This window comes from Xiphias gladius, chromosome 16, assembly GCF_016859285.1.
Source record: "Xiphias gladius isolate SHS-SW01 ecotype Sanya breed wild chromosome 16, ASM1685928v1, whole genome shotgun sequence".
Lineage (NCBI taxonomy): Eukaryota > Metazoa > Chordata > Actinopteri > Istiophoriformes > Xiphiidae > Xiphias > Xiphias gladius.
The window spans coordinates 113,348-132,778 of record NC_053415.1 but is presented as its reverse complement, the minus strand read 5'-3'; the positions used below and the strand labels follow the sequence as shown (position 1 = coordinate 132,778).

Below are 19,431 nucleotides of genomic sequence, written 5' to 3'. Positions count from 1 at the left end.
CATCATGGAATCATTACATTTAACTAAAGTGTTAGTGAAGGGTCAACTAAGTCATTTACTGAGTGGTGTTGATTGTCAGTCCAGTCTTTGCCAGGATATTTTCCTCTGGGCAAAATCACGAAGCCAAATTTTGATATACTATGTTCATCTCATTATAACAAAACATTTTGGAACAAAGATTTGGGGGTAAACAAAATGTCAAAATGGTGGGAACAATACACTGCATGCAAGCCTTTAATATCCAGACATATCAAGCAAGTATCCCTTAATCATTTCTAACTCACCTAACTGCTAAACCTAACCTCTCATAGCTCAGAGGATATGTCAACTGGGATGTTTGGCTACCAACCATACTCAAAATACTCAAACTACAGAGAGAAGGTACCATGTCAAGCTTCAGATAAAGCTAATCAGCTCAGAAAAAGTCCAGACTTCATATTTTACCCACATTTCCTGCTCATTTTTCACTGGTTTCAGCTGGACACTATGAGAGGCTACATATGGCTAATGCTGTCCACTCCAGTAATGATCCTTGTCACTGTTTTTTGGCAGGCTGAGGTTAAAATACCACAATTCTCAAAAAGATAAAAAACAGATTTAAAAAAACAGAGCCACAGACATCATTTTTCTAACAAATGGAACATTAGATTGAAAGCACAGTTTGCTGTTATTAGCTGTCCCAGTTCAAAGGTCCTGAATGAGTGAATAAAACACCCCATCTCTAACTAGTGTTAACGTGTGATCATCTGAGTCTAGATCAGGAAAAACAAATCTGGAGGTTGTCTGCGCACCTAATGAGTATACTGAGGTCAGATCACAGTGTGGGCCTAATTTAGATAATGACAACACTTATTAATATTTTGCAAATGCAAACTAAATAGTTGGAGAAGCACAGATAATGCAAATGCTTCCATACTGGTGTACTGCAGGTACCTCCTACTGTACTCTGTGACAAGTATACAAATGCTTGGGAGATTTTGGAGCAAGTAGTTCAACAGTGCTCTTTAAGTGAAGGAATATCTTTTGGAAGAATGGTGTTCATCCTCCACTATGACAAGGAGCACTGAAAATGTTATAGTGGAACAACACTTTACTAAGACACTTAGTGTTGGCTTCTCAGCAGCTTTCTGTAGTTGCAGGTGATGGTGTATTGGGAGACAGTGTGTATCTGTGTTAACATGATAGCACAGCTCTTAGATTTGGTCTGCTGATTGTGTGTTGTTACTACAGTGGACATGTTGCTTCCACTGTGAGACAACCTCTTGGTGGCTCTGGAAAATTTCCTCCTCTTTATATTCTTGTTCTAGTTGACGCAGGCCAGCGTAGCCACGTGGAAGATGTCTCTGACGCTGTTCTCAGACTGACGCGAGGAACACTCCAGATAGGGGGCACTCAGCTGCCTGGCTGTGTTGGAACCCTGGGGAAGGAAACATCAACAGGATTAAGAGTATGTCACACTGATGCTCTGCATTCCCAATATTTAGTGTTTACAATGATAATTAGAGCTGACACAATAAGTTGATTAATTGATTTGTCCAGGGCGGCTGCCCTCGTGCCGGGGAGAGCCAACAGTCTGGAGGTTTTTCGTTCCAGCTGAAGTCAGGTGCAGGGGGGGATCTCATGTGAGCTGATCAGGCTGCAGACTGCTGGCTCTCCCCCTCATGCCAGGGAGAGCCTACAGTCTGGAGGTTTTCATTCCAGTTGAAGTCAGGTGGAGGGGGGGATCTCATGTGAGCTGATCAGGCTGCAAACTGTTGGCTCTCAGTGACACATAGTCGGACACACCTGTATGGTCACAATTAATCAATAACAATTAATCAGATAATCAACTTAAAAGTTAGTAATTCTCAAGAGAAAAATACATTTACATAATACAAAAACATTTGCTGCATCCAACTTATTCGCAGTCACTTTAATGTACGATCAGCTGATTCTGTTAAGTCTTTGCATTGCACTTTCAAGTAATTCTGGGCAACCACTTGAGAATACTAACAAATCAAAATGACAAATGACAACCTGTTACTGTAATAATGTGCACAGAAAGAGAGGTGAAACTTAAACTTAACTTTTATTCGTTAATTATGTGATGACCACTTTATTGGGTACAGTTGCACTATCTGATGCAGTCCAATCCAACAGCTCTGCCATTAAGTCTACTGGTGCAACGACTGTTATGTTCAGTGTTTGTTGATAATTCACTCCTGTATTCTATCAATGAGTTCATTGTCAGTGATGGTGTTGTATTGGACTGCATTATATTCAGAGGTGTTTGTAGCATTCTGACCACTTCATGTGTGTTAACATAAGAAACAGCTCGCAGTATAATGTCCAGTACAACAGCACCTTTATCTCTGAGCCCAGTGATATATAGAGAACTGAATTTACACGTTTCATTAACAAGACAAACATTAGAAACTTTGTAAAGGTAGACTTTATAGCAGAGCTGTTGTAATGAACTGCATTTGATTGTCCAGGTGTACCTAATAAAGTGACTACTGAGTGTAATGTTTAAAAGTGTATGAAGTATACTGCAGACTGTGCCAACAGTGAGAAGCATGCTGGCAGCTGTTTTATTTGAATAGGTCCAACATAGGTCCAATATGTGCTGAGTAGACCTGTATCACACATATCTGCTGTGTGGAGGGAGTCTCCACAGACAAGTGATAAACATATCCATGAAGATGTGTTAGTGAGCCACACCGTAATCTTTGTCTCTGTGAGAAAATCATGAACAACCAATTGACTGTGCCATTTTCTTTTCCCTTACTGGAAGTCAAAAACAACCATTCATAATAACACAAACCAATTAAAAATGTTATACCTTCGTTACATGTGGACGATGATGATCTTGATGAACAGTTTATCATTTGGAAATAATAATCAGCACTACAATTTGTTATGAACCAAGTTCCATTAAGTAAGTTCAGATTCAAAAACGGGTCTGATATTATCCTAACACTTCCTGAGCCTGAAAAATGTCTCCGTCCCAACAAGAGTAAGAGCGGTATTCACTGACCTGATCATATGATACTGGAATGTGTCTGCTATGGGACCAAGTGAAGAGGTCTGTTCGGAGGTCAGATTTACAGCCAACCAGCAGCATCTTGGTATTGGGACAGAACTTCTCAATCTCTCCGCTCCACTGGACGAAGGGAACAAGAGTAGGAGATGATATAACATTATTTTACCTACTCATAATTATAACAAAGACTACTGAAATAACAGAAGCTGTAAAAGCACATAACATTTAGGATGGCAACTTAATTCAATACTTAAATGTTAAGTAAAAAAGAGACCCAGGAAGGATCCCTTCAGGACAGGAGAGCAGGACACCAGAGGCGCAGCTAAGACAGGGAAGACATTCCTAAGACTCACCTTCTTAAGAACACTGTCTAATGTCTCTGGTCTGCTGATGTCAAAGCAGATGAGGACTGCATCAGTGTCAGGGTAGGAGAGAGGCCGTAAGTTGTCATAGTAGGGAGAACCTTCAATGAAAGCAAAATCTACAGGTCAGCTGTTTTACTACATAAAAACATTGTTCCACATAGTAATTAAGGCATCATTCAGAGAAGTGACTCTGAAGTTCATGCTAAGAGATTTTCTTCATTCATTAGCACTTCAGCAGACTCTCAAACATTACTGTGATGTATGTGACAATGTGGTACAATATGTCAGGGATAAATAATTGGATGTTGTGTCACACTGTAACCTCCACTCCTGTGTACACTAGTGAACTACACAGGGTGATCTCTTTTTTATTTCCACTTAAAATTAATATGCTGTGAGTTTTGCCACTACAGATCCCATCATGCCCCATTAAACTTACTGTATGTTGCCATAGAGTGAGTCCATTTGCTGTGACATTCCCTGTTTTTATAGCATTTAAGTCTGTGGTTATTCTGGTTAATCTGTGCCATGAAAAACTGATGTTGCATTAGCTGTTAGCAGTTCCTGTTTACACTGTAATAACCACTGGGTTTCTATTTATACTGAAATATTTCTAAACATGATGATCATTAGACAAGATCTGATGTTCTGTGTAATGTTTTTTTTTTACAGTGGCATGAAAATGTTTGGGCTGCCCTGGTCAAAATTTCTGTTACTGTGAATAGATAAGTCAGCAGAACATGAACTGATCTCCAAAAAGCATAAAGTTAGAGATGAAACCTTCTTTTCAACATTTTAAGTAAGATTAATGTATCATTTTTGTTTTGTTCTAATTTAAGGTGGAAAGGGAAACGATTACCATACAAAAGTTTGGGCACCCTTAGAGATTTGAGCTCTCAGATAACTTTTACCAAGGTCTCAGACCTCACTTAGCTTGTTAGGGGTATGGCTTGTTCCCAATCATCGTTAGGAAAAGCCAAGTGATTAAATTAAAGCTTTATAAATACTCTGACTCCCCAAACCTTGTCCCAACAATCAGCAGCCATGGGCTCCTCTAAGCAGCTGCCTAGCTCTGAAAATTAAAGTACTTGATGCCCACAAAGCAGGAGAAGGCTATAAGAAGATAGAAAAGCATTTTCAGGTAGCTGTTTCTTTTGTATGTAATGTAATTAAGAAAAGACAGTTAACAGAAAAGATGGAGGTCAAGTCGAAGTCTGGAAGACCAAGAACACTTTCAGAAAAAACTGCTTGAAGGATTGCTAGAGAGGGCAAATCAAAAAACCACCGTTTGACTGCAAAAGACCTTCAGGAAGATTATGCCGACTCTGGAGTGGTGGTGCACTGTTCTACTGTGTAGCGACACCTACACAAATATGATCCTCATGGAAGAGTCATCAGAAGAAAACCTTTCCTGCATCCTCACCACAAAATTCAGTGTCAGAGGTTTGCAAAGGAAAATCTAAACAAGCCTGATGAATTGTGGAAACAAGTCCTGTTGACTAATGAAGTTAAAACAGAAAAAAGGGGGCAGAATTTCATGAAAAGAGCAGCTCTCCAACTGTTAAGCATGGGGGTGGATCAATCATCCTTTGGGCCTGTGTTGAAGCCAGTGCCACAGGGAACATTTCAATGGTAGAAGGAAGAATGGATTGAATTAAATACCAGCAAATTCTGGGAACAAACATCACACTGTCTGTAAAAAAGCAGAAGAAGAAGGGAGGATGGCTTCTACGACGGATTGTGGAAGCCATCTACTATCTGCTGTAGATAGCTTCTACTATCTGAATAATGATAATGACCCTAAACACACCTCAAAATCTACAATGGACTACCTCAAGAAGCCCAAGCTGAGGGTTTTGCTATAGGCCTCACAGTCCCCTGACCTAAACATCATCAAAAATCTGTGGATACACCTCAAAAGAGCAATGCATGCAAGATGGCTAGAACTAGAAGCTTTTTTGCAAGAAGAATGGGGGACAATCTCTCAAACAAGAATTTAAAGACTATTAGCTGTTAAAAAAAAAAGCATTTACAAGCTGTGATATTAGCCAAAGGGGTTGTTACTACGTACTGACCATGCAGGGTTCCCAAACTTTTGTTCTTTTACAGTTTCAAAATAACAAAAAAGGAAAAACTTTTTTGTTATTTTGAAACTGTAAAAGATGGAAATTATTAATTTTTTAATAAAAAAAGTAATTTAAAATAAAATAAAATAAAATATTAAAGAAATTTTTCATCTTTATGCCTTTTGGAAATTAAGTAATCTTTTGCTCGCTTATATATTCAGAGTAACAGAAACTTTGACCAGGGGTGCCCAAACTTTTTCATGCCATTGTATATGATTTCTGAATCAGTTTATAGATGCTAAATTATGACTGTGAGAATACAATCTGATATTTTGAAGACAGAACTCATCAGTCAGGTGCTAAGATTTGAGAATAGTGCCGAAAACGATTAAGTGATACTGGGTTGGCAGAGTACATGGCCGGTTACCATGACTTGGGTCAAATCAAAGGCCCCGTTCTGTGAAAATGTACCAACTGCTGAGTTTACATGGCCTATGAGTAATGTAATGGGTGACAGGGAAATGGATGTAACCTTCCAATTTAGTTTACTGGCAAGTCATTAGTAATGCTATTTTCATTATTTTCAAGTTCATTAATCAAATAGTGTTTTTTCCCATTATTCCTTGATTGATTTTCATCAATTCAAGTTTTTCACTTAAATATAACAAGGAAACATCAGCAATGAAAAGTTTATCCATTTATAGGCAAAGGCTTTAATGCCAGCACAACTAAAGAAGGAGATAACGGGCAACCTTTCCTAGCGCCTCTTGTTAGTCGAAATACTTCAAATTAAGTTCTCTTTTCTAACTCATCTTTATCATGGTAATTGTTCCTTCAGGAAATTCAAACCTTTGTAACACCTTACAAAAAACAGGTACATTCTAGTCAGTCAAATTCCTTCCCTGCATTCAGTGTAATATTTGCTTCTTGGCATATCGTATTAATGATAGGCAGGTTTTTATAGACTCCTAATTTGTATAAAGCCAGTTTTGAATTATATCGTTCCAGATATAATTCACTAGAATTACAGTGGGATCCAAGAGTCTGAAACCACTTTCTCATTCACTTGATTCATTCCATTTATTATTAGGATTTAACTTTTCTAAGTAGACGATTATCATACTCAAATTTTATTGTTTGCAGTCTTTCATCTCAAGGTTGGCATGACTTTTATGTATTTATATGTGTTTATTGAAGGTGTCATTATCCACATCAATGCAGCATGATCTGATGAATTTTTGTTAACATTACGTTGCTTGGTCCTGTGCCTGATATAAAAGTATAACTTATTTGGCTGAATAATATGTGGAGTCGATACTTTTGGGTAACTTGTCCTCCGTATATTCTGTGATTTATTTCTAGGAAGAAACTCTGGTAGCTGTGTTGGTAGATTTACTCTCCTATTTTTAAATTAATTGTCATGTGTGTTAGAAATATTATTTAAGTCTCCACCTCGTATAATTATTCCTGTTGGCATCATGTGGTCTGAATTTTCTTAAGGAAGGCCACATCAGATAAAGATGGAACATAAAAATGAATTCATGCTAAAATTTAAAATGTCACATAGTAAAATTAAAAACACTATCTTCTGAGTGTTCCAACTGAGGTGTATGGTCATATATGTAGAATATAAACTATGTGTGAAAATAGAGGTATGCCTCAGAGGCCATAGGTCAAAGGTCCTCAGAAGGGGTCCTGCAGTTCCCAAAGCTTAAAACCGTCCTTTTTGATAAAGCTTACAGTTAGGGCTGTCTCAGTCTTGTCTTGAACCATCCCCTAGTTATGCTGTTATAGGCTTAGATTGCCGGGTGACTTCCCATGATGCACTGAGCTCTTCTCTCCTCCTCTTCCTCTCCATCTGTACACATTCATATGGCATCAATGCTCATTAGTAACTCGACTTCTTGTCTCTCCCGTAGTTTTGTGCTTTCTTGTCTCTCTCCTCTGTCTTGCTGTCGCTTTCTGCAGGTATTTCTGCCCCTGGTGCTAGAGTCTGGATTGGTGACTACCACCTACTGCCCCCATGATCCTGCTCAATTCCCACTGCTTCAGTTATGATGATTATCATTACTATTATTATAATTAGTTTTATTAGTATTATTAAAACTAAATATAATATTTTTACATTATAGTATTATTATTCACCCTATTATTATAATTATTAGTCTCATTATTGTTACACATCTTTATGTTATACCTCTACTGTGCTATGCTGCCCCCTCCATCTGTACCCCCCCCTCTCTTTCTCTCTCAACCCAGCCGGTTGGTGCAGACGGCCGCCCACCAAAAGCTGGGTTCTGTTCATTGTTTCTACCTGTTAAAAGGAAGTTTTTCGTTGCCGCTGTCACCAAGTGCTTGCTCATGAGGGAATGTTGGGTGTCTGTAAATAAATTATAAAGAGTACAGTCTAGAACTGCTCTACATGAAAATTCCCCGAGATAACCTCTGTTATGATTTGGCACTATATAAATAAAATTGAATTGAATTGAACTGGAATGCAACTTTGGAATTCCTTTTTTACCATTGCTATAGGCGTCCCTTTCTGTCTCTTTGTGGCTCCGCTAATCTCATTTTCAAGAAAAATTCAGAGAGGAACAGGCAGATATCCAAAATCTAACAAAGCAGGCAAAATGTCCAAACACAGGTAAAGCAAGCAAAAAAACAGGGAGCAAAGACAAGAAACACACAGGAAGCTAATATAAGAATCTAGCAACTCAAAGGGGGGAAGACAAGGGAATAAATACACAAGAACTAATTGACTAATGGGAGACAGATGACACAGAAAAATGGCAAGAAAAAACACAAAGGCAGGAAGTAAATATACCAATGGACACATCAGGTAAGTATTTTTCAAACTAAAACAGGAAATGACTACACAAAGCCCAGACAGGAAGTCACATAATAAGGCAGATTGTGACTAACTGGACATCACACAGAGGTTTATATTCCTTTGAGTCTGGATTGTACACATTATATACAATTGCGATAACAGCTATAATTATTTCCATTGCGTTGCTGCCTGTCAATCAGCACATAGTTACAACTTTTAGGCATCTGGGCTCTGAATGAATAAATCCTTAACACAGAATCCCCAAGCTGAACTGATTTGAATACTTTCTGTCTAAACTGACTAAATTTTGCTAGCTAAGAAGCTTTTTCACTGGAGTTTTGTCACTGGTGACTGAAAATGCCATTGTCAGCTGTGATATACCGTGCATTACTGAAATCCACTGAAACAATCATAATGTCATAATTCCCTAGCAGATAGATGGTTGCTGTGCAGTTAACCTCATAAACCTTCTAAAGAACTGAACTAACCAGTTTCAGACTGAAGTTACTTTTAATTCAAAACAGAAGGGAAGTCAGTCAGGAAAACCAAGTACCTACAGGAATGATGTTCATAGTGCACCATTTACACATCATGATTGACATCATGATTGATGTCATGATTGACAGTGGTGGATACACATTTACATTAGGGTACTGGATTTGATTTCTGCTGATATGCACAGTAATGTGGTTGGTGTAAAATGAATGAACCACATCTTCAGTATCTGATAATCTTTGTAAGTTAATTGCTTTACATCACCTTACATGGGGTTCTACCTGCTATACTTGCATACTTGTACATACAGTATGTGATTGTTCTGTGCAGCGCTGGTTAATGTTGCATTGTGCTGCAGGTGGAAGAGCCAGAACCAGACTTTTTGCCACATTGCCCTGCATTCTTTGGCCCTCTGTGGAGAGACCCTTCCTACCCCAATGCAGTTCTCTCAGCTATTGTCAGTGCTACTCAGGGCAAAACATCTCCCATTGCTCCTGAAGCTTTTGATAAATGCATGATAACAGTGGAAGTGGATGAGTTTCATTTGGGTGTATCTGACTTCTCAAAGCAGTTTCTCAGCCAGATTCTGAGGGGGGCTGGGCAGCAAGAGGGGTAATTCCAGTCCTTCAGTCAACCTCCAACCTTTATAATCGTAGAGGGGGAAACAAAAGGTTTGGGAATGTCTCAGCTGATCTCCCTGATTGAGGGGTGGGTGAGCTGCCTGTTGTGAAGCAGAATTTTAAGCTGTAATTTATCCAGTACTAGTGAGTGCCACAGAGAGACTGTAACGCTGTCTGTCTGGAATGTAGGTGAAGCGTTGGATAGAAACTATGGGTCAGATTTCACTCAGTGTTCCCCTACCATCGCCTTTAAGGGGAGGCCTGGCCGGCCAACTGGACCCCCGCTTCTCCAAGAAACCAAAGAGATTCTCTATTGCATTTTGTCGTCATTTATGGTCGCATTTCTACGGTGGCCCTGAAGTCAAAACACAGTAACATTTCAGAAAACGCAATGTTTCAGAAAACAAAACGTTTCATAAAATACAACATTTCACAAAACACTAAAAGATTTCACAAAACACGACATTTAACAAAACACTACAACATTTCACAAAACACAACAACATTTCACAATAAAAAACAGTTCACAAAACACTACAACATTTCACAAAACGCAACGACTTTTCAGATTACAGAAAGGTGGGATAACACTTCTTGTTTGTGACTGCACAGAACCCAAGTCAATATTTTATATTATATTATTATAAAAATACTCGTCTGAGCAGTGACTACTTCATCAAATGTAATGTACCTAATGTGGTTTTGTTTATGTTGCTACTGTTTCCTTACTTTGTAACAAAGTTACAAAGTTTAAAGCACTAGGGCAGTCTAAAAAGCAAATTTTTTATTCCTTACTTTGTAACTTTGTTACATAGTAAGGAAATAAAAAATTTGCTTTGTTGGAGTTTGTACCTCTGTAACTGAACAAAAATATGTAGCAACTATAACTAATGCTAGTTAATAAGTGTTTTGCAGGGTGCAACCTTATTGCACCCTAACAAGCATTTAATTACGGTTTTGTTGTTCTCTTTAGACTGCTCTAGTGCTTTAAACAACATTGAGTCTGTAGGCTGGGCTCCTACACTTATCAGAAAGGTAAGCCTCTGTCAGAGGCAACGCGTATTACGTTGGGAAAAAAAAGCTCCTCTGGGTTTCTCAGTTTAATTGATTTTGGAAACCATAAATGACACAAACCATAGGCATTCTGAGAGCTGGTGATAGTGCTTCCTATTAATAAAATCACTTACTCCCCTCCATTTATAGTTCGGGATGTCACACACAAACAAACTATTGACTACTGACTTCGGCCTCTGACATGGGCAAAGGAGAGGATGAAGTCCAGAGACGATCAACAAAGAATGCACAGGTGCAGAGGCCTTGCTGGATCTACATGAGTCAGCTGAGAACCCGGAGCCAGAGGACATCACTGAGATGTTACATTATCCATAAGGTAAATGAATTTTTTTGATAAGTGTAGCCAGTATCTTTGGTTATAGTTGGATAAGGCACATGACATGATTCTGACAACAAATAATCAATGTAAACATTGAATTAGGCACACACAATGAAGATAACTAAGTTTATAACAGTGTTGGAAGAAGTATTCAGATCCTTTACTTAAGTAAAAGTACCAATACAGCAATGTCAAAATACTCCATTAACAATAAAGGTCCTCCGTGAAACATGCTACTTAAGTAAAAGTACATAAGTATTACCAGCAAAATGTGGTTAAAGTACTAAAGTAAAAGTACTTGTTTCTCTAATCTTTGATTTTTGGTGAGATATTGGATCATTTGAATATTTATTGAAATTAAACCATGTGAGAATTTAAAAGGGAAAAATCACTGTTTGGTGGAGCTGTTAACAACTTGCTCAACAAACAGCTTGGAGGAGGATTGGCCAGGATTTCCAGCAAGGAGAGTGAACCCCTTCTCAGGTCCAGGCTGTATAGAAGGCAACTTAAAGCCAGGGTGCATCAAGTATTTGGTATCGACAAAGAGCTGGATGCATAACTGCCTCTAAGCTTTAACAAATTCTTAAGAGTAACCCACTGCAAACTTCCAAGTGCCTGATTAAGACCATATGCTACCCAGAGGCACAAAAATTCACCACAGTCGCAACAAGGTATTTAAGGTTTGAAATAGGATAAGACAGAGGTGAGATTTGACTAGCACAAAGGCCAACATCAGGTATAGGCTTATAAGTCAAGAGTTAGGCAGGGGTAGGATTAAGCATAGGGGTTAGGATAATAATCAATATTTACACCACTGAAACGTAATAATGTTGCCTACAAGACAGACCCTAAATTCAACACTAAATATTAAATTACCATATCATTTTTTGCTTATTTTTTCTGTGTGCTGTTGACAGTTACACATATAAACATGAGGCAAAAGCCAGAAGGGAGTATGAGAAGCTGATGGGACTGGAGCACGAGGGCTTCTTTATCGAAAGTGGTCTCTGGCTGAATCCCAAGTGGCCATACAAAGGAGCCTCGCCTGATGGGATTGTCACTTGTGACTGCCATGGAACAGGGATTTGCAAGATAAAGGTGGTATTACTGATTATGAACATATTAAAAATTCAAAATTTTATTTTAATGTAAAGAGAGAAAGCATTTACATGTGGACACTGTGGATATTGGCATGCATACTTGTTTACATCGTTAGTTCACCAATTTCTTAAATGAAGACAATAGGTGTATTTTTTTTAAATTATATTTCTACTGCCAAGCCTGCAGTCTTCATCAGAAATGTTGCTGAAGCTTCCTGTCCGCTGATTTAAATGTTAACAGGTAGGACGACCATGTCCATATAAATCAGTGGACAGGAAGCTTCGGCAACACATCTGATGAAGGCTGCAGGCTTGGCAGTTAAAATATGTAAAAAAAAACAAACCTATCTTTATATAAGAATCAGCAATTAAATAAAAAGCCAGACAAAATCAATCTCTTCAGTTTATTGTTTACATGTTCTTTTCACTATGAATTTAAGTGTCTATGCTGCAAGACGATGTTAATCTGCACCTGTTTGCTGGAGACAAGGGATTCTGCCTTATCAATGATGGGGATGATGTTATACTGGACAGGAGCCATGGTTGCTACTTCCAAGTCCAGGCAGAATATCACCGTTTCACATTATGGATGATGAGTATTGCAACTTTGTGGTGTTGACCTATAATGACATTTTTGTTTAAAGAATTTTGCCTGATATGGAATTTTAGGATGATGTGATTTCCAAAGTTGAGTTTTTTTTCAGAAACAGCATATTTCCAGAAGTGTTCGGACAGCAAGTTACAAAGTAACATGTTGACATGTAATATGACGAAAGGATAGTAGCTCACCTACGCTCAGGCACTAGATTCAGTCATATTTTGCAAATGAAAAACATGACTTACATTAATGTGTTAGAGTATCAGCAACAACCTCTAAAATTGGACATTGCTAGAGATCTAACTTTCCAGTGCAATGGAATTATGTTGGAACTGATTCGCAGTTTTTGAAATTGTGTCATCTACCAAGGAAACTTGACCAACATAAGTGTAGTATAAAATTCCCACATCAGCAAATCTTTTGTTGAAAATAACAGGTACTATATTACCTAGGATAATAATCCAGGAATATATGATATATTTGTCCAAGACTTTTCCATGACTGCATCAAATAAACCAGTGTTAAGTATCTAAAACCTAAACCTCAACAGAGCCATTACCCTGGTGGGTATTTGCTTATATGTCTGTGAGACAAAAACTGATAAGTCATTACATAATTACCCATTGTGACATACAGCTTACAAAGTGTATGCAGAATATGCTATATAAAACAAACACTTATCTAAAATGAATAGAAGATATGGTATTAAAGGAGAGTTGGTATTATAAGAACTGATGCTGTAGGTGGTGCCAAACTAATATTTCATTTCAAATGAATCCAATTGTTTGGATGATTAGGCAAATCATACTGACCGATATCATCGTAATGTGTTAATCATCATAACTGTGTGTAGAAATACAAAAGACATGGAGTGTTAGTCTGCTGGATTGTCTGACTCAGACCTCTTCCTCTCCATAGCTGTCCATTATGATGCACCGAGCATTCTGAAAATTTGTTAGTACATTTATTTTATGTTTATTTCAAATACAAAAAGCTTATAAGAAGTGCAGTATAATATGTTCTTAAGGAACTGATGCATGAAGGCTAGTGATGAAAGGATTTAGGCCTGCTTTACACAATTATTAATGTCCATTATTAATTAGTCCCTGAGTCATTATTGTCAATTAAATGAACTCAGTTTATTTATACAAATGTAATTTATTAAATTAAAGGTAGACCTACTTCAACACAATTTTTGCTTTAATGGAAAATATAATGAGCCTCTTAATAAACACTTAAGATGAGAAGTAAAGGATTATTAAGATAAAGGTAGTTTTAACAGGACTTTCCTGTCTTCCTGAATATTTCATTATATTAGAACCCAATTAAAAAAGGGCTTGTTTAAGGTGCTTTTGATAAATGATTTATAATGACTGTATTATCCCCCTCCAACTAAAAATAAAAAATGAAAATAAAGATGGTAAGTCATAGCTATAGATGCAAATTCAAAAATTTGAGCTTTTATGTGGAAATTCTGAGATTTATGTGAATTAGTAAATCAAGCTTTATTTATTTATTTATTTAGTCAGTTACTAAAACAAACGTCTTAGGGGTAAAGTCAGAATTACATATATAAGATAAATCCATTTGTCGTCTAAGTCTCAATTATAAGATGCTAAATCCAAGTTTTGTGTCAAGTATTGTCTGTCTAATCATTTGGTCAGGGTTAGGTAAATGTGATATTTACACATGGTCACTCTGAGTTAGTGCCATCATTTCATCCTTTCAGCGTTTTTCCTGGCAAATTGGCTACCACTTAAATAACAAGGTAAATAGTATGCTGATTTTAAGGAAGGGACTCACTGGAGATCCAGGCCATTGATTCCCATCCCGTACCCAGCTGCTCAGTGTGGGGGTGTCCTCACCTGAGGTGTCCCAGAGCCGGAGCTCCACTCTCTGCATGTCCAGGTCGAAGCTGGCCGTGTAGTTTTCGAACACCGTGGGCACGTAGCACTGCAGAGGAAACACTGCTGTCAGATTACGGCCGTTTGAATGACCATGTCATCAAAACGACACGGGACATGAATGGGACAGATCTTACCTCAGGGAAGCAGTCTTTGGCGAATACGTTTAACAAAGCGCTTTTCCCACACTGACTGTCTCCAACAATCACTATTTTACACTGGACGTCTGCGTCCGTGTCCATTCTGACTGCTGCCAAAGCTCCACGAGTTCCAGGTTAGATTTAAAAGCTGAAATATAAGGAACCGTCCAACTTCCGATAGTTTCTGAAACAGATCCAGTTCAGCGGCTCTGCTGTGGTCCCGTTTCAGCTTCAGGGAAAGCAATCTCAAACAGTCCACAAACAGAAATCAGTCCACTGCCTGGATAGTGGGGATCTGTCTGGATGAAATGTCCACTGGAGACGTCTTCTCCGGGATATTCACGGTCCTCAGTATCTACTCCTATTTCAAACAGCGAAGGGCGGAGCTCCATCGTGGGAAGCCCATCAGGAGTAGCCTATGACTGGAATTCTCAGACTCGTCAGGGAAGGGCCTTTTTGGGGCCCCAAGCAGAATTTGAATCCTCATCCCCATAAAAAGGAGGTGGATAGATGGATATGAGTGAGGAGACGACTCTTATTTCTTTCCTAACCATGTAAATTAGTGGCAGAACATTACTAACCTCATTTGAAATAAGATTGACCGAATGAGGATAAATCAAAAAACAGTCTGTGTGTTTCTCTATTGGCCATAATTAAAAATGATGTCCTTAAACATGATTATAGGGGCAGTGTTGTGACTCAGTGTGGAGGTTCACCCTGCCTATTTCCTTTCACATTGGACAGGCTGCAGCAGCCCACAACCCTGCACAGATATGACTTAATGGCTGTCAGCTGTACCTAGTTTAAGGTTCTCCACGAGCCTCCAGAACAGATTCAGAAGAGCTACAGTGCTGTACTGGAAGGAGAAGCAACATATTCTCTCTTTATGGTGGTGGATAGTGCTGTCTGACATGCTCTCATAGTTTTTCAGATGTAATGGGATCTTTGAAGGCTGTAGCATGTACACTTGACAATAACACAGAACAAAATATATCCTTTTCTCATGACTTTCCAAAATTACTCATACATTTTTCCAAATCTCTTGCCCTTATCTGCATGGAACTATAGATTTTCAAATTTCCATTTGCCAGTGGCACAGTTTAATAGCATGGAAAGCCCTCCTGATACTTTATGTGTAGGAGTACAACAGATGACATCTCATCAGCTCAGAGTTTCTGGCACAAGAACTGGGTGAAAGAAAGACAAGAAGGTATTAAATCAAAGAAAAACAAGTGAAGGAACGCCATCAGAGGGCACATAAAACAATGATTATGTTACTTTTATTCATTTCACATGCCACCATTCTCACCCATGCAATGCCAGAAGAGCCAGAACCAGACTTTTTGCCACATTGCCCTGCATTCTTTGGCCCTCTGTGGAGAGACCCTTCCTACCCCAATGCAGTTCTCTCAGCTATTGTCAGTGCTACTCAGGGCAAAACATCTCCCATTGCTCCTGAAGCTTTTGATAAATGCATGATAACAGTGGAAGTGGATGAGTTTCATTTGGGTGTATCTGACTTCTCAAAGCAGTTTCTCAGCCAGATTCTGAGGGGGGCTGGGCAGCAAGAGGGGTAATTCCAGTCCTTCAGTCAACCTCCAACCTTTATAATCGTAGAGGGGGAAACAAAAGGTTTGGGAATGTCTCAGCTGATCTCCCTGATTGAGGGGTGGGTGAGCTGCCTGTTGTGAAGCAGAATTTTAAGCTGTAATTTATCCAGTACTAGTGAGTGCCACAGAGAGACTGTAACGCTGTCTGTCTGGAATGTAGGTGAAGCGTTGGATAGAAACTATGGGTCAGATTTCACTCAGTGTTCCCCTACCATCGCCTTTAAGGGGAGGCCTGGCCGGCCAACTGGACCCCCGCTTCTCCAAGAAACCAAAGAGATTCTCTATTGCATTTTGTCGTCATTTATGGTTGCATTTCTACGGTGGCCCTGAAGTCAAAACACAGTAACATTTCAGAAAACGCAATGTTTCAGAAAACAAAACGTTTCATAAAATACAACATTTCACAAAACACTAAAAGATTTCACAAAACACGACATTTAACAAAACACTACAACATTTCACAAAACACAACAACATTTCACAATAAAAAACAGTTCATAAAACACTACAACATTTCACAAAACGCAACGACTTTTCAGATTACAGAAAGGTGGGATAACACTTCTTGTTTGTGACTGCACAGAACCCAAGTCAATATTTTATTTGCGTATGATGTCACAAACTGTAGATGGAGGGGAGGAAGTTATTTTATACATAGGAAACACTATCACAAGCTCTCAAAATGCCTATGGTTTGCGTCATTTAAGGTTGCCAAAATCAATCAAACCGAGAAATCACAAAAGTACCAAAAGTTGAAAAATTCAGGAAATTGCAAGAACTTGCCAAAAAATACTCGTCTGAGCAGTGACTACTTCATCAAATGTAATGTACCTAATGTGGTTTTGTTTATGTTGCTACTGTTTCCTTACTTTGTAACAAAGTTACAAAGTTTAAAGCACTAGGGCAGTCTAAAAAGCAAATTTTTTATTCCTTACTTTGTAACTTTGTTACATAGTAAGGAAATAAAAAATTTGCTTTGTTGGAGTTTGTACCTCTGTAACTGAACAAAAATATGTAGCAACTATAACTAATGCTAGTTAATAAGTGTTTTGCAGGGTGCAACCTTATTGCACCCTAACAAGCATTTAATTACGGTTTTGTTGTTCTCTTTAGACTGCTCTAGTGCTTTAAACAACATTGAGTCTGTAGGCTGGGCTCCTACACTTATCAGAAAGGTAAGCCTCTGTCAGAGGCAACGCGTATTACGTTGGGAAAAAAAAGCTCCTCTGGGTTTCTCAGTTTAATTGATTTTGGAAACCATAAATGACACAAACCATAGGCATTCTGAGAGCTGGTGATAGTGCTTCCTATTAATAAAATCACTTACTCCCCTCCATTTATAGTTCGGGATGTCACACACAAACAAACTATTGACTACTGACTTCGGCCTCTGACATGGGCAAAGGAGAGGATGAAGTCCAGAGACGATCAACAAAGAATGCACAGGTGCAGAGGCCTTGCTGGATCTACATGAGTCAGCTGAGAACCCGGAGCCAGAGGACATCACTGAGATGTTACATTATCCATAAGGTAAATGAATTTTTTTGATAAGTGTAGCCAGTATCTTTGGTTATAGTTGGATAAGGCACATGACATGATTCTGACAACAAATAATCAATGTAAACATTGAATTAGGCACACACAATGAAGATAACTAAGTTTATAACAGTGTTGGAAGAAGTATTCAGATCCTTCTCACCCATGCAATGCAGGCCAACCAAACAACTGAGGCAGGAGAGGCTGGGAATGAGAAAAATGGATGAAAACTGACATTTGTGAGGGCACCACTCTGATTCCCTCCATGTTGTCACAGCACATCTTCATCACCCCACATCACTCAGGCTCCACTAGGATCCTGTGATCATGGACCCTATTTACATAATACTACAACATTTAACATTACAGCAAAATTCCATCTTGTTTCATTTAATTTTGTATGGTACAAAATTAAAGTGATTAAAGTACAATAGAAAAATGGCTGTTCACCTTTTAAAGCTTTTAACTCATGAGCTATTTCAATGAAGTGTGAGCTCAAAAGGTTTCTGATAGAGAAAGATGTGAAGAAATTTTATTTCATTTAATGTTTATTTGATAGGGACAGATGCAGTATATATAGAGAATTGCGCAACAATTATACAATGCAATGCATCACAGCATTTGTAGCTACTTCTAATTTCCAACGCTCGTCCCTAGAAGGGCCTTTAAAATAAGAAATAAAACATGGTTATAGACAGAGTTAAACTAAGTGGTTGATCTTATAAAAACAGCAGTATGACTTGCCGACATGCACATACAGACACATACACATATAGCCTATATACGTATACATATACGTATACATATACATATACATATACATATACATATACATATACATATACATATACAGTATACATGTATACATATATACATATATACATATATTTACATTGGACAAAATAAGTGAGCCAGTGATCTAAATCTATGACTTTTGAAACATTTAGCACTTAGGATATATAAAACATCTCCACATGGACTGAATGAAGAGCTGGACTTGAGGTGTTTTTCTAAATCTAACTTTGATCATTTAGATTTGATACAATATGTTGTAAATTATACTAGAATTATTTCTATTGTTTGTCTGGTTTGATTTGTTTTGATGGAACCACGAGACGGTGCAACCATGTGTAAGGCAAAGAAGGCTGACCCTGACTACAGGTGATGGCCTGATTACTGAATGATGTCATGATCTTATAGGATTCCTTGTAAGATGTTTCAAAACGTAAAGTGGTTGTCAATCCATTATTGCTGTTGGGCTCTTGATGAAGACATCAGCTGGGCTTTGAAATATGTAACTATTATTATTAATTTGATTTTAGTCCAGGAAGTTTGTCATATGCTTTACAGATTGTTAAGCCCCCCATTTTTGGTTTGACAACACTTTCATGTTTCTGGGTGTAATCGACACCAGTAGAAGGGCTGAGGATCTTGAATCTTTTTGTTGAAATAACCCACGTTATTGCAGTTCGAGTTTGTTGTTTGTATGATTTGTCCTGCCAGTTAGGGTGGAAAAACCATTGCTGAATGGTTTGGCATAATTTAAAGTGACAGTCTCTCCCTAAAATGTACCCGATAGCTAGAGAAAGAGCACTAACTGGACAAGTGGTCTGACTCCTTGACAGCAGGTCAAAGAGCCACTGACAAGGCAGATATGGCTTCCAAAAGCCACATTAGAGTGCTGAGGAAAAGAGCAGTGAGTGGGGCCCTGAGGGCACAACCAGCGCATCCACCCCCCCTTGGTTAGGTTAC

At 38.4% G+C, this 19,431-nt stretch overlaps 1 protein-coding gene across 1 annotated transcript; it reads right to left on the bottom strand.

Moving 5' to 3' along the window:
* Window positions 1-1,303: 1,303 nt before the first annotated feature.
* On the bottom strand, window positions 1,304-14,635 carry LOC120801484 (rho-related GTP-binding protein RhoE-like). The gene is made up of 5 exons (XM_040148551.1): window positions 14,531-14,635; window positions 14,355-14,442; window positions 3,376-3,485; window positions 3,017-3,142; window positions 1,304-1,417 (listed from the first exon to the last, which is right to left on the bottom strand). Exons 1-5 carry the CDS (start codon window positions 14,633-14,635, stop codon window positions 1,304-1,306), a joined length of 543 nt encoding a protein of 180 aa, XP_040004485.1.
* Window positions 14,636-19,431: the final 4,796 nt, after the last annotated feature.